We start from the raw sequence: 13978 nt of genomic DNA on the forward strand, positions 1-13978 counted from the left end.
GATACTGACGAGGAGATGCCGTCACTCCTCTCCGAATTGACTTACGGACTTGTGGTACGCTACAAGATAATAATCGTCGTGGATCACAGCAGTCCATTCAACAATCAGACGGTGAACAAAAGTCAGATCTTCCCCCCGCTTGCAGGGGGCAGACGGCCCAGCAAGCCAGCCCGTCAGAACTCAGAAGCTCGAGCACATAGTATGAACGTAGCAGCCACGCGTCGTACGCATCCCTGTCCGTATTCATCGGTACGACATTTCAATTTTCGAGTCACAACTCACAAGCAAGCTCCATCCGATCCGCCTAACCCCATGTAGATGGAGGGCCGCGAGCAAAAATGTCGTGCAGACGGCCGGCTAAACGTGGACCGATTTAAGCTTCGAAAAAGGAAAACGTGGACCGTTTCCGTGGCCCGGCCGCCGCCCGTCCGTCCGTTGGCAGGTCACGACGCCCTCCCCTCCGTGTGCGCCCCGGGAAAACGCAGCGCATGTGCGCCGCCCCCAAGGTCCGGGATCCTAGTCCAACCCCGCACCAACCGCCGAGCCCGAGGGAGGATAGTTCGCTCGTTGTGGCGCTCCTGTACCGCCTGTTTGGTGGAGACGGAGACTGTGTACCGCTACCAGCTCGCGTGAAGACCAGCTGCCTGTTCCCGAATCGGGCAGCCAAGGTTGACCCCGGCACCATGCCAGTTGCTCTTTTGGAGTTTTGGTGGTCAGTAAACGAGGGGAACGGAACGGATATCAAATCCTCAAGTGGTCTCATTTGCCATGCTCCAAAGAGCGCGCGCTCGCGTCCACGACCGATTCATCTCACGCTGATCGGATCCCCAGGAATTATTAGTGCGAGCGGCACGCGACCCGCTCGCTTTGCTAATCATCCCCGCACGATCGGCCACCAGCCCACCACCGTGCGGTGCGGGTCGGCGTCGGCGCGAGCTCGCAAGGCCATGCTCTGAGAGGGAGAGAGCATGACCACGACACGTGCGCCGATGATCCGGCTCCTCCTCCTCCTCCTCGTCGCCGCCGCCTGCTGCTTCTCCTCCGGCTCCGTCGTCGCCGCCACCGACAGCATCGGCCTGGGCGCGTCCGTCACCGGCAACCAGACGCTCGTCTCGGCGGGCGGGATCTTCGAGCTCGGCTTCTTCAGCCCGCCCGGCGGCCGGACGTACCTCGGCATTCGGTACGCGGGCATCGCGGACCGGACCGTTGTGTGGGTCGCCAACCGCAACGACCCGCTCGTCAGCGCCCCCGGCGCCCTCCGGCTCGCCCCCGACGGCCGGCTCCTCATCCTCGACCGCCAGAACAGCACCGTCTGGTCCTCGCCGGCGCCCACCCGCCGGATCACCGCGGGCGCCGTCGCCCGGCTCGGCGACGACGGCAACTTCCTCCTGAGCTCGGACGGGAGCGGCTCGCCCCAGAGCGTGGCGTGGCAGAGCTTCGACTACCCGACGGACACGCTGCTCCCCGGCATGAAGCTCGGGATAGACTTCAAGCGGCGCCTCACCAGGAACCTCACGTCGTGGAACACCCCCAACGACCCCTCGCCGGGGCAGTACACGTTCAAGCTCGTCCCCGGCGGGCTCCCGGAGTTCTTCCTCTTCCAGGGCCCCAAGAAGATCTACGCCAGCGGGCCGTTCAACGGCGCCGGGCTCACCGGCGTGCCCAACCTCAGGTCCCAGGATTTCCTCTTCACGGTGGTGAACAGCCCCGACGAGACCTACTACAGCTACGCCATCACCAACCCGCAGCTGCGGTCGCGGTTCCTCATGGACGGCACGGCGGGGGTGGTGCAGCGCTACGTCTGGACCAACGGCCAGTGGAGCAGCTTCTGGTACTACCCGACGGACCCCTGCGACACCTACGGCAAGTGCGGGGCGTTCGGCTACTGCGACACCACCCAGGCCCCGCTCTGCGCCTGCCTGCCGGGCTTCCAGCCGCGGTCGACGGAGCAGTGGAACCTCCGGGACGGGACCGGCGGGTGCGTCAGGACGACCAACCTGAGCTGCGGCGCCGGGGACGGGTTCTGGCCCGTGAGCCAGATGAAGCTGCCGGAGGCGACCAACGCGACGGTGCACGCCGACATGACGCTGGACCAGTGCCGGCAGGCGTGCCTGGCCGACTGCAGCTGCAGGGCCTACTCCGCCGCGAACGTCAGCGGCGGGATCAACCGCGGGTGCGTCATCTGGGGCGTCGATCTGATGGACATGCGGCAGTATCCGGCGGTCGTGCAGGACGTCTTCATCCGGCTCGCGCAGTCCGAGGTCGATGCCTTGATCGCCGCAGGTTCGACCTCTCATCATCTTCTCAAGCTTTCTCCATACTGAGCACATTTTAGTTACATTTCAGTTGAATTTAGCTTTATGATTGCATCACTGTCAAACTCTCATTTTCTTACATCTAACTCGATTTGTGACAAAATTTGGCTTGCTAGCGTTAGAATTCGACCATGTATGTTAGCTAGAAATAAGGAACCCCCACTGGCCATTGCGGGTCCATTGAGAGGATCGAGCATCACATCACGTCACTAGAAAGTTTGCTGGCCGGTCTAGTTGCATATGCGTCCAAACACCCCTGTCAACAGTGTGGAGGTCCAACATCAATGTGTTCTCTGTATCTTCACCACCCATAACCATCTGATAGCTATCAAACCGTGTTCTCTTGCACGGCGATTTCGCTTGGTCGACAATCTGGATGGGCCGTGCACGTGGACGGACTGGCACCACTTTCCTCACCTATTCGGTGTTCAATTTGAATCCAGCTCTTCTGTTAGGTCGTCAGAGTTCGGCCAGTCGATGAAACAGTCGCAATGGATATTTGTTATTCCGTGAGACTCGTACTAGTCCAAGCTTATCATCCGTCGGTCGTTGGGTACAATTGCAAATTTGTAATACCCACTGTTACTTTTTTATTCTACTGAGAGCACCAAACTCGCCGGATTACTCATACTTAGTTAAAAAGATAATCGCTGGATTAGGCGCCGTGCAACCCGCACAAGAAACGCCACTTAACACCCAAATTGCATCACCACCCAACCTGAAAGAGACATGGCTACAGAAAATGTCGTGTAGATATGGTAAACTAAGCTCAAGTACGGTGTACTTGGACTGGAAAAGTTCATAATTCACACAACAGCCAGTGTTAGACCGGGTCACCTGACTGACGTTCACCGCTGCTTTGATTTTCAGCTCGCCGCCAGCGCCCGAACAGGAAGCTGCTGATCGCAGGCGTCGCCGCTGCTTCCGGGGTGCTTCTTCTGGGGGCGATTTTGGGCTGCTGCTGTTTCTGGAGGAAGAAGCGTCAGGCCAAAACGGCGCCAAGTAGTCACAGCGACGTGCTTCCGCTGAGGCACAGGAAACACCCCGCGGCGAGCCCGGCACGGAATCAACGGCTGGAGGAGAATAGGATGGGTTCCGAGAAAGATCTTGACCTCCCGTTCTTCGATCTAGAGGCGATTCTGACTGCAACGGATGACTTCGACCCTGATAGTAAGATCGGGCAGGGGGGATTTGGTTCCGTCTATATGGTACGTATATATAAGAAATTAAGAATCAGTTGGCACTAGATAGAGAACCTTATTATTTTTACTGTTATAGATTTTAACCGAATGGATCTGCATTTCCATGAGCAGGGAAAACTTGAGGATGGACAAGAAGTAGCTGTAAAGAGGTTATCCAAGAAATCAGTGCAGGGTGTTGGGGAATTCAAGAACGAGGTGAAACTGATAGCAAAGCTTCAGCATAGGAACCTTGTGAAGCTGCTAGGCTGCTGCATCGACGACGACGAGAGAATGCTTGTCTATGAGTTCATGCCCAACAACAGCCTAGACACATTCATATTTGGTCAGTTCATTTTCTTTGCAGAAACAGCTTCTAACTTCTTGTGCTGGGATTACATGTGCAATGTGCTTACCGCAGTTGATATATTTGTGCTGCAGATGAAGAAAAGCGCAAGTCACTAGTATGGAAGAACCGTTTTGAGATCATTATGGGGATTGCGAGGGGTCTGCTTTATCTCCATGAAGACTCCAGGGTCAGGATCATCCACAGGGACATGAAGGCAAGCAATGTGTTATTAGACAGAAATATGATCCCCAAGATCTCTGACTTCGGCATCGCGAGAATGTTTGGAGGTGATCAGACAACTGAATATACCATGAAGGTCATTGGGACATAGTGAGTACCATCTCTCTATTAATGTTTACATATACTACACTTGAAAATGCGCTTTCAAGCTGACTTGTGAGATGGTGGTTTTCAGTGGCTACATGTCTCCAGAATATGCAATGGACGGCGTATTCTCTATGAAGTCCGATATTTATAGTTTCGGTGTCCTGGTGATAGAGATCATCACTGGCAAGAGGAATCGAGGCTTTTACGACGACGAGCTTGATCTCAACCTCCTTGGTTATGTAAGTACGAGCATGATTAATTGTCAAAAGTGATAGATCTTTGATTGTTTATGTTACTAATATGCAATCATGTTGATCATTTTTTAGGCATGGATGTTGTGGAAAGAAGGTCGGGGTGTGGAGCTACTGGATGAAGCAATGGGCGGCACCTTTGACTACGATGTGGTGCTCAGGTGCATACAGGTCGCTCTCCTGTGTGTTCAAGTGCATCCTAGGAGCAGGCCACTGATGTCCTCAGTTGTCATGTTGCTGAGCAGTGAGAATGCAACAATGCCAGAGCCAAACGAACCTGGAGTAAACATTGGAAAGATCACGTCTGACACTGAATCGTCTCAAACACAGACAGGAATCAGCTTAACAGAAACTGCAGTGGATGCTAGGTAGTTAATTAAGGGTAGAAATTCTTGTTGCTTTGTTGGTTTGTACAGCATAGGCATTTCTATTTTACCTAGTGTCAAAAGATCTTGGATTTTTTAACTACAAGCAATGTTTAATTACTCATCAAAGAGCTACATCATTATATAAACATGTGCGCTTGTAGTGAACTACTCCCTCCGTCCCATTGTCTGTTCTTGTAGTTCAGTTTTTTTTTAAACATCATCAACTTTTTTAATTAAAAATAATGGTTACATCGTTAATAAGAAGAGAAACAATTTGTTTCATAGGTTCTTCTATCCAATCGCTTGTCACGGAACATTTTGCTAAACTAGCAAGCTCATGGGCTACTTTATTCGCCTCCTATTACAATGTTCAAAACTAGTAAGTGGAAAATCGCAAGCCATAAAGTAGCAGTCATCAAAATCTGCGGCCACTGCTCCTGCAGACGGTCCTTCGTTCTTCATTGCGTCAATGAATTTCATATTGTCAGAGTTTATAATGAGACGATTGCATCCCGTCTTTTGTGCCAGTAATAAGCCAAACCTAAGTGCTAATGCTTCAGCTGTTAAAACATCGGCACGCCATTCAATTTTCCAATTTCCACCAACAATGAAGTTTCCTTTGTCATCCCGAAGAACAGCACCCGCTGTGCCCCTTAGCAGGTCGTGATCAAATGAAGCATCCACATTCAGCTTAATAAACCCCCTAGGAGGTGTGCTCCATCCTTTGTTTTTTCTCTTAGCATTGTGTGAGTGGACATTAACATAATTTGCCATTATAACACGAATCCCCATGGATGTTTGGTACGCCTCTTGAGACTTTTCCTCATGAACCAAGTTTCATCTATTCCACCATAAATATCACACGGTTATAGCAATCATCTCTCGTGCATTCTGAAAACCCAAAATAGCTAGTTCTTGTTCTGGCATAAGGAGTAATGATTCAAAGACCGACTCTCCCGCAGGATCAACAACACATGCTTTTCTAATTGTTCCAAACATTCCCAATTTATCCCACACTTCTTTTGCTTTCTAGCATAGAAATAACATGTGCTTGGTATCTTCTGGCCCATTCGAACAAGCTGTGTATACGGGCGAAACTTTCATGTGTCTATTAGCCAGCGTAACACGACACGGTAGGGTCCCATGAAGCGTATGCCATATAAAGATTTTTACCTTCGCTTGACAAGCTAAATTCCAAATCTTCTTCCAAATAGGATTAACCTTGCTTCTACCCATACCATTTGTGTATTCCAATTTTCTTCCGTGTTGTTTAGTCCACTCCTCCAAATAAGCTGGTCGTACGGTAAACAAATCGTTTTTTGTATAGCTCCAGGCAATGAAATCCGACATACTATGTATAGGGAGAAAGATCGCCAGTACTCTAGAAGCATCAATTGGCCAGAATGTTTGTGTCACCAAATCTTCATCTCAAAAGTTCATGACTGGATCAATTAGGTTAGAGACTTTCGTCAGAATGTTCCCACATCTAGGAGTAATAATCCTCCTATTCGCGCAATTTGGAATCCATGCATCTCTCAATATGTCAATATTTTGTCCATTTCCAAGCCTCCATATATAACCATTTCTGAGAGATTCAACACCCGACATAATGCTTGGCCAAGTGAAGGAAGAACCCTTTTTTAAGCTTGTATTCATCAGGTCACCTTCCGGGAAATATTTGGCTCTTAAAACTTTAGCACATAGCAAGTCAGGATTATCCAGGAGACGCCAGGCGTGTTTAGCTAACAATGCCAGATTGAAACAGTATAAATCTCATAATCCCATTCCTCCTTGAACTTTTGGGACACACATCTTTCACCACGCCATCCAATGCATTCTTTTTTGATTGTCCTCGTCACCCAACCCAAATTGTGATATCGCGTCAATAATTCCTTTGCAAAAAAAATTAGGAATTTTAAAGGCAGACATGGCATAAGTTGGGATTGCTTGAACAACAGATTTCAGCAAAAAATCCTTTCCTCCAGCAGATAACAATTTTTCTTTCCATCCACTAATTTTCATGATAATTCTATCAATCAAGAACTGAAAACAATCGCTCTTGTCCATCCCCACATTGGCAGGTAAACCCAAGTATTCGTCATTAAGTGCTTCCGTCATAATAGACAGAATAGTACAAACTTGCACCTTGTCTTCCACTTTTGTATTCGGGCTAAAAAGTATGCTGGATTTTTCAACACCCATCATTTGCCCCGAGGCGACACGATAGGAATCGAAAACTGTTCTCAGACCTTTCGCGTTCCTTGCATTCGCTCGCATAAGGATCAAGGAATCATCCGCAAAAAGTAGGTTTGAAATTGCAGGAGCTTCTCTGCTAAAACAACTTTGAACTTCACCCTCACTCATTTACTCCACCACTCCCAAGCACACAATCTAGTGGTTATACTCTGTACAACAAACAAAGGTGACTTTCTGTTTCGAAAAAAACAAACAAAGGTGACTTCACATGGTAAAATTTGCATCCATGGCCAGACTTGTCGTGGGCACCACGACACATCAGTTCTGATCCTTATTCTTGCCTATATTATAATTTATTCAAAAAACAAGTCGAATTGACACTAAGATGAATATAGAAGGATATGAAGAGCTATAACATAGATCGTTGTTGCAAGCAAATAACAGTTAGCATTGGTTGCACTTCAACCAATTATAAATGGCAATACTCCCATTCCGTTTGATCCCCCGCCCCCCACGTACACACACATAACCTGCCGCCCCAACCATTATTTTCTTAATACTCCCATTTCGGTTTTTTCCACTGTCCCACTTTTCCTTTCCTTGTACGTTGTCACACCCTGCTGCCATCAGATAGCGCACCCGTCCAGGAGTACACCCCGCTGCCACCATACGACATCGCCATCCGGGCGTACACCGGTTGGCCCATGACAGCCGAGATTTTCCAAATCCTCGCCGTCATTGCAAAGCAACTTTGACTAGTGGCTCGCTGACAATATCCACCAAGTTCTACAAGACGTTCGTAGAGTTCACACTTCCTTTTCTCACATGTGCAATTGAGAGTCAAATCTATTATCCATACAAGGTCCTCAGAATTACTATAGCCACATTTCCCTTTTTGACGCTTTAGCCTAGCTTATCTGGTTGTGTTGTTGAGGATGGTTGTAAGATACTTTTGGTTGCTTTAATGTAAACTGTGGGGGAAAGGGGGGGGGGGCTTTCATCTAAAAAAATAAGAAACATTGCTATATATACCAGGACTATTAACAAATAGTAGGTGTTTACGGAAAAAGGAGGTCAAACACATCAAGGCCTATTTTTAAAATACTACAAAAAACACTATTAGATATACCATGGTTTATAAAACTAAAATATTAATTGGTGCCAAACAATTGTTATCCCGTTGTCAGAAGAGTAAATAAAGAACAGATTATCTACATACACATATTTATGAAAGATATTTAGTCAGCAAGAACATTTACTTGCCCACTTCATTGCAAACCAACTCATATGTGCCACTATTAATTAATGTAAAATTAGTTTCCATCTTAGCAAAATTTAGAACCAGATGGATAACTATAAAGAGGCCTAAATATACTTGTATTTCCTTTTTGCTTCCCCTAGGTGCTGCACGTAGAGTATGATGGTGTTAATCAAATGGACATAATTATCTTTACCTGGATATAATTTGCACCATTGAACAGAATTTATCCAATTTAAAACCGTTCTTCGTAGTATGTGCCTATCACAAATGAGTAAAATGTTAATAGAACTAAGTAGTTGTTAGATGAAAGCACGAAAAAAGGTGGGTTGCTAATTATGCTTATAGGTAGCTGATATACATGCTAGGAACAATTACTTATAGGTAAAGAGATAGGGGGATTGTGAAGCAATACTTGGTAATACTACATGGTAAAGATATGAAGAATATAATTGTGAGAAAACACATTGTGCCCAGATCTTAAAAGGGTAAATATGCAACTTTATCTGCTTGGAAGAAACTGACCTCTTCTTTGTGTCTTGCATAGCTTGAACTCTTATTTGCTGGGTCATGAGTCAACATTTGGAAGGATACTTTAAAATCAACGCATAAATATGATCCAGTTTGAGAACATGTGTAGCATTTAAATACACATGTATATTCAGAATTACAGACTATGAGGGGCATGAGACGGATGTGCAACTTGCACTTGCCGGCCTCCATGCGGGATTGCATGCTGGCCTCTGCACGTAATTACACTGCATAATTCTTTCTTATTTAAAAAATAATAAACAACCATTAAAATAACTATTCTAATATGTTTGTTTGGCATATCACATACATGATGGAAGGAAATATTGACATTATATCACATAAAAAGTTATAAGCTTACATGTACAAAGGTGCTGACCCAGATCACAAACCAAACAAAGAACATCATCCGGCCTAAAAGAAAGAACGAAGAATTTGAGCAGCAAGGGACGCCCGAACACAGGCACACTTTGATTGCCCCAAGTGTGAAACAAACAGCAGGAGAGATCAATCCTGCCACCAAACAAAAATTATAGAAAAGGAAAAGGAACTACTAATCAGAGGAGAAGTTGTTATATAGGCACTTGTGTGAAGTCAATGCATCGGATTCACTACTACCAATATACATCATAGTGCATGTTTTGGGTATCCAAATACCCCACTAAGATGCAACCTGCATCTGAGCTTTATACGTGTTCATGTGCAACCATGCATGTACTGAAGCTTGGAGAAAGCACAGACGCATAACACTAACAGCGGCCAGTAAACACACGCCGATGCAAAGCAACGGCAGCGGCACAATGCACACACACGCTCAGCTGTGGCGGCAAGCACATCAAATACATACACACATCAACAAGCAGTCTGGCTTACTGAAACTATGGCTTCCATACTTCAGCAGGAGCTCAGAAAAATAGGGAAACATACTGAGTGGCCGGAGGATGGATCGATTGCGTGGCCTTGTGATTTTAGACTAGCAACAGTGGAAGTCATATAGATGTCAACATCACACTTATCTAGAAAAAATAGATAATGTGGCATATAATTAATGAAGAAAGAAAGACATGTGGTAAGACTAGCCACAGTGGAGAGTAACATACACATATCCCTATGCTATGTTACTACCTTCATAGTGGCTAGTAACTTAGGTGTGGTGTCATGCAAAACTTCATTTATTAGGTTATAGACTCATATTGCTTTGGGAGATGTGATGTTACAGTAACTAGCTAAGTTACTAGAACTACCTCTCTCTTCATTACCTCATTGCCACATAGACAAATTTGATGAGTTGGACTTGAAGTTACTGTTGAAGTTACTCCCACTATGGCTAGTCTAACATAGCTAGTTACTGTAACATCACACATATCAAAAAAAGATGAATCTACAACCTAATAAATGAAGTGATGCATGAGGCTAGTCATAGTGGGAGTAACTTAGCTAGTAACATAGTGCACTTCAAGAAATTTTTGTTTATGTGGCAAGTATTTAATGTGAAGTGTTAACATAATATGTTACTGTAACATAGCGCTTCCCAAGACAAGATGAGTCTACAAGCTAATAAATGAAGCCATCTATGACACTACTATCATGTTATTTTGTATTATGAAGGTAGTAACTTAGACTAGTGTCATGCATATGACGCTAGTCTAAGTTACTCCCCACTATGACCAGCCTGATACAACACCTATGTTACTACCCACTATGACTAGTAACATATGCATATTACTACTCTAAGTTACTGCTCACTGTGACTAGTCTTAGCCGAGTCACTACATCACGTTGAAGAAGCTGTCCTTACTGCTGTTCATCAGCGCCATCACCTCCATCTCGAGATCCGGCCGCATACCTACTTGCCCATGGTGACAATCTGGCCGCCGCCGGCCTCACTACAGCCGGATCCTCTGTCCTCGGCCCCGAGACCTTCTCGGCTGTGGAGAAGAGGAGAGATCATCGAGTGGTTGTCTGGGATCTCAGACGCGTGCCTGGGCCGCATCGTCCCTCGCCCGCCATGCCGCAGCGGCCACAGGCTGGCCGACGTGAGGTTAAGTAGTCGATTGGATTTTTCCTTAAATTTCGTTATTTGTTTCCTTAAAATTTGTTATTTTATTTCCTAAAGTAAATTGCATTGATGGGAGGAATCGGTTGATTTAGATAAGTTATGAAAGTTAGATCTGTGATTTTTTGTACCTTAGTGTTGGTTTACAAGGAAAGAGTGGAGAGAAAATAAAACCCGTAGAAAAGAGATGGGGGAGGGGTCGAAAAAATCAGTTGAAGAAAACCAATCAAAAGTGAGGGATGCAATCCTACCAACTATTCCATTAGAAGTAGAGATGCCTCCCAAAATCGAGGAAGATGGAGATTGTGCTGATATCACATGAGAATTGTGCCCGTGGGGCTAAATTTCTCAGCAATTTTCTCTGGCGCAAATCCTTTCTAGCGTGATTTTAACATGATTATAAAACACTCCGAGCTGATTATGTTTTTCTTCTGTTTCTTGGTTTCGGGATTTGATATGTATACAGCCGGTCTATTGTGCTAATATTAGCAGAATAACTATTCTGATAACACTTCCGCACTGCACACTTAACGCAAGTGCACGTCATTGTTTGAACCAAGTGTTCTGCAGTACTCAGGCGAGTGAACTTCTCGTCGCAAAAAAACTGCATGCTCTATTTTTTCGGTACCTTTTTTGCTCTACTTTTTTAACCATTTACCGAAACGATGCGATGTAATATACCGTTGAAAATCTATGAATTAGGCGCTACTTTGCCATGTTGAACACTTTTCGAGATTCCTCGCGGTTTAAGAGCAGTTTTGAAAATGGTGCGGCGTACGACGTGTGGCAGCGAGCGTTTTTTCACTTTTTTTCTAAACCACTCGTCGGAATGATGCAAATGATACACCGTTGAAAAGATGTCGTCAAGGCGCATCTTTTTCATATCTATTATTTTCTCTAATTCATTACGGTTTAAGAGCAGTTTCAAATTTACTAAATCGCGGAACTCGGTTTTTCAAAAAAATTCAATTTTTGGTACTATTTTCACTCTAGTTTTTGAATGGTTTGTCGAAACGAGGCGTGTGATCCGCCGTTGGAAAGCTACAGACGAGGCGCAACTTTCATATGTTGAAACTTTTTTGAGATTCCTTACGGTTTTATGTTAATTTTGAAAATCGTGCGGCGAACGACGAGTGACAGCGGCCGTTTTTCGTAAAAAATTTCAAACCGCTCGGCGGAATGATGCAAATGATACATCATCGAAAGATATCAAGGAGGCGCAAGTTTTTCATTTAGAACATACTCTCTAATTCCTTACGGTTTAAGAGCAGTTCTAAAATTACTAAAATGCGGATACTCTGTTTTTTGAGACACCAAAACCGACGTGTGTACTGGATCGGACAGAAGAATGCACTACTTCGGGCAGAAAACCGCACTGCATCAGACAGTCAAACGAACTTCATAATTTATCTTATGGGGCGTAAATTTTCTCAGATGAGCCTTTTTGTGAGTTCTTGTTGTCATTTTTTATGAACGACAAAAGAACGCACTGCTTCGGACGGAAACTACATCAGACAGTCAAGCGAACTTCATAATTTGTCTTATCGGGCGTAAATTTTCTCAGATGAGCTTTTTGTGAGTTTTTGTTATCATTTTTTATAAAATACAGAAGAACGCACTACTTCGGATGGAAAACCGCATTGCATCAGAGAGTCAAGCGAACTTCATGATTTTCTTGTCGGGCATAAATTTTCTCAGATGAGCTTCTGTGAGGTTTTGTTGTCATTTTTTTATGAACAACAGAAGAACGCACTGCTTCGGACGGAAAACCATACTGCATCAGACAGTCAAGCGAACTTCATGATTTTTTTTTGTTGGATGTAAATTTTCTCGAACAAGTTTTTGTTTCCTTTAAAAAAATATACGAGAGTGGACCGCAGAGATGAGTGCAAATGAACCTCGACATACATGGAAGTGAACAACATTACTATTTTTTGTTTCGCTAATTTTTCACACTTCCACGCTTTGTGCAAGTGAACATCATCACTCTCAAAAGTGAACCACATCCGAGGGTCAAGCGCACTGCATGTGTTGATGTAATCAACTGATTTTTTAAAACACACGAAACAAATTACACTTCATACAAAGGGACAATGAGCTGCTACATATATTGAAGTGAATTACTTTTTTCAATCGTCCCACAAACAAAACAAATTGCATTAGAAAGAAGTGAACCTCCCGTGGAAATTTCTTTCTCTTTCTTTACAAAGTGAACCACTAAGGGGCTGCACTTTTTCCACAGATTCGAACAGGGTTCAGCGAGCTGCACAATAATGTATTGTGAGCTGCACATAATTTCATCTAAACTACATGGTTAATGTTAGTGAGCTATATGGATGAGGCAACCGGACTGCACTTAAAATTACATTGCATCGAAAGAATATTACCTCCCACCAATATTCTTTTGGATTTTTTAGCAAACAACCGAACCACGCATAATAACAAAAATAAAGTACTGCACGACCGAGCTAACTAAGCTGCACGCACACTTTATGTTTTTGCCCCACTGTTGATGCTCATGGACACAATACATCCATCTGTTGTTTTACACAGCCACACTCATACATACACAGAAAATTAGCACTAGCCAGATAAAAAAAATCAGCACCAACAACCAGCCAAATTACAATTTGAGGACAGCCGAACTGCACTAGATTGCATTACAAGTACATATACAAAAAATAAACCACAGGGACACCAGTGAAGGACTGCATGTCACGGCCAACCGGAGTGCAATTCTACTTCTCTCAACTTCTTGGAATCCCTGAAGAAAAGCACGCCCGCACAAGATGAAATAGTGCACTGCAAAACACTAAGCCACACACCATTGAGGGAAACAGTTTTTTTGCAATGTACACATGAACTGAACTGAACCTTTTTGTCTAGTAAAAAATGCACGCATGGCTCAACTGAACTGAATCTCTTTTTGTTGTAAAACATGCGGTTACCTGGAGAGGGAGGCCGAGGGTTGGGGCTCCACTGCTGGGGAGAGAAAATTGGATATTTGCCACTTTTAATATGTGGCTTCTCAAAGTTGCCACTTTCAAGATTGGTTTCGCAGAATTGCCACTCTGCTTGTTGGCTCCTTGATTACCATGCCACTTCCCTCCTTTTAGTGATTTACTTTTTTCCTTTTCCATTTATAAGCA

The 13978-nt window shown here is 45.0% G+C and overlaps 1 protein-coding gene across 1 annotated transcript; it reads left to right on the plus strand.

The window, feature by feature from the left end:
- Positions 1–656: 656 nt before the first annotated feature.
- LOC119269227 (receptor-like serine/threonine-protein kinase SD1-8) lies at positions 657–4956 on the plus strand. The gene is made up of 6 exons (XM_037551019.1): positions 657–2283; positions 3186–3523; positions 3629–3839; positions 3935–4172; positions 4258–4408; positions 4496–4956. The coding sequence occupies exons 1-6, from the start codon at positions 969–971 to the stop codon at positions 4790–4792; spliced, it is 2550 nt and encodes an 849-aa protein (XP_037406916.1). The 5' UTR covers positions 657–968; the 3' UTR covers positions 4793–4956.
- The last annotated feature ends 9022 nt before the right edge of the window (positions 4957–13978 follow it).

The sequence above is a fragment of the Triticum dicoccoides genome, chromosome 3A (genome assembly GCF_002162155.2).
Source record: "Triticum dicoccoides isolate Atlit2015 ecotype Zavitan chromosome 3A, WEW_v2.0, whole genome shotgun sequence".
NCBI classification, from domain to species: Eukaryota; Viridiplantae; Streptophyta; class Magnoliopsida; order Poales; family Poaceae; genus Triticum; species Triticum dicoccoides.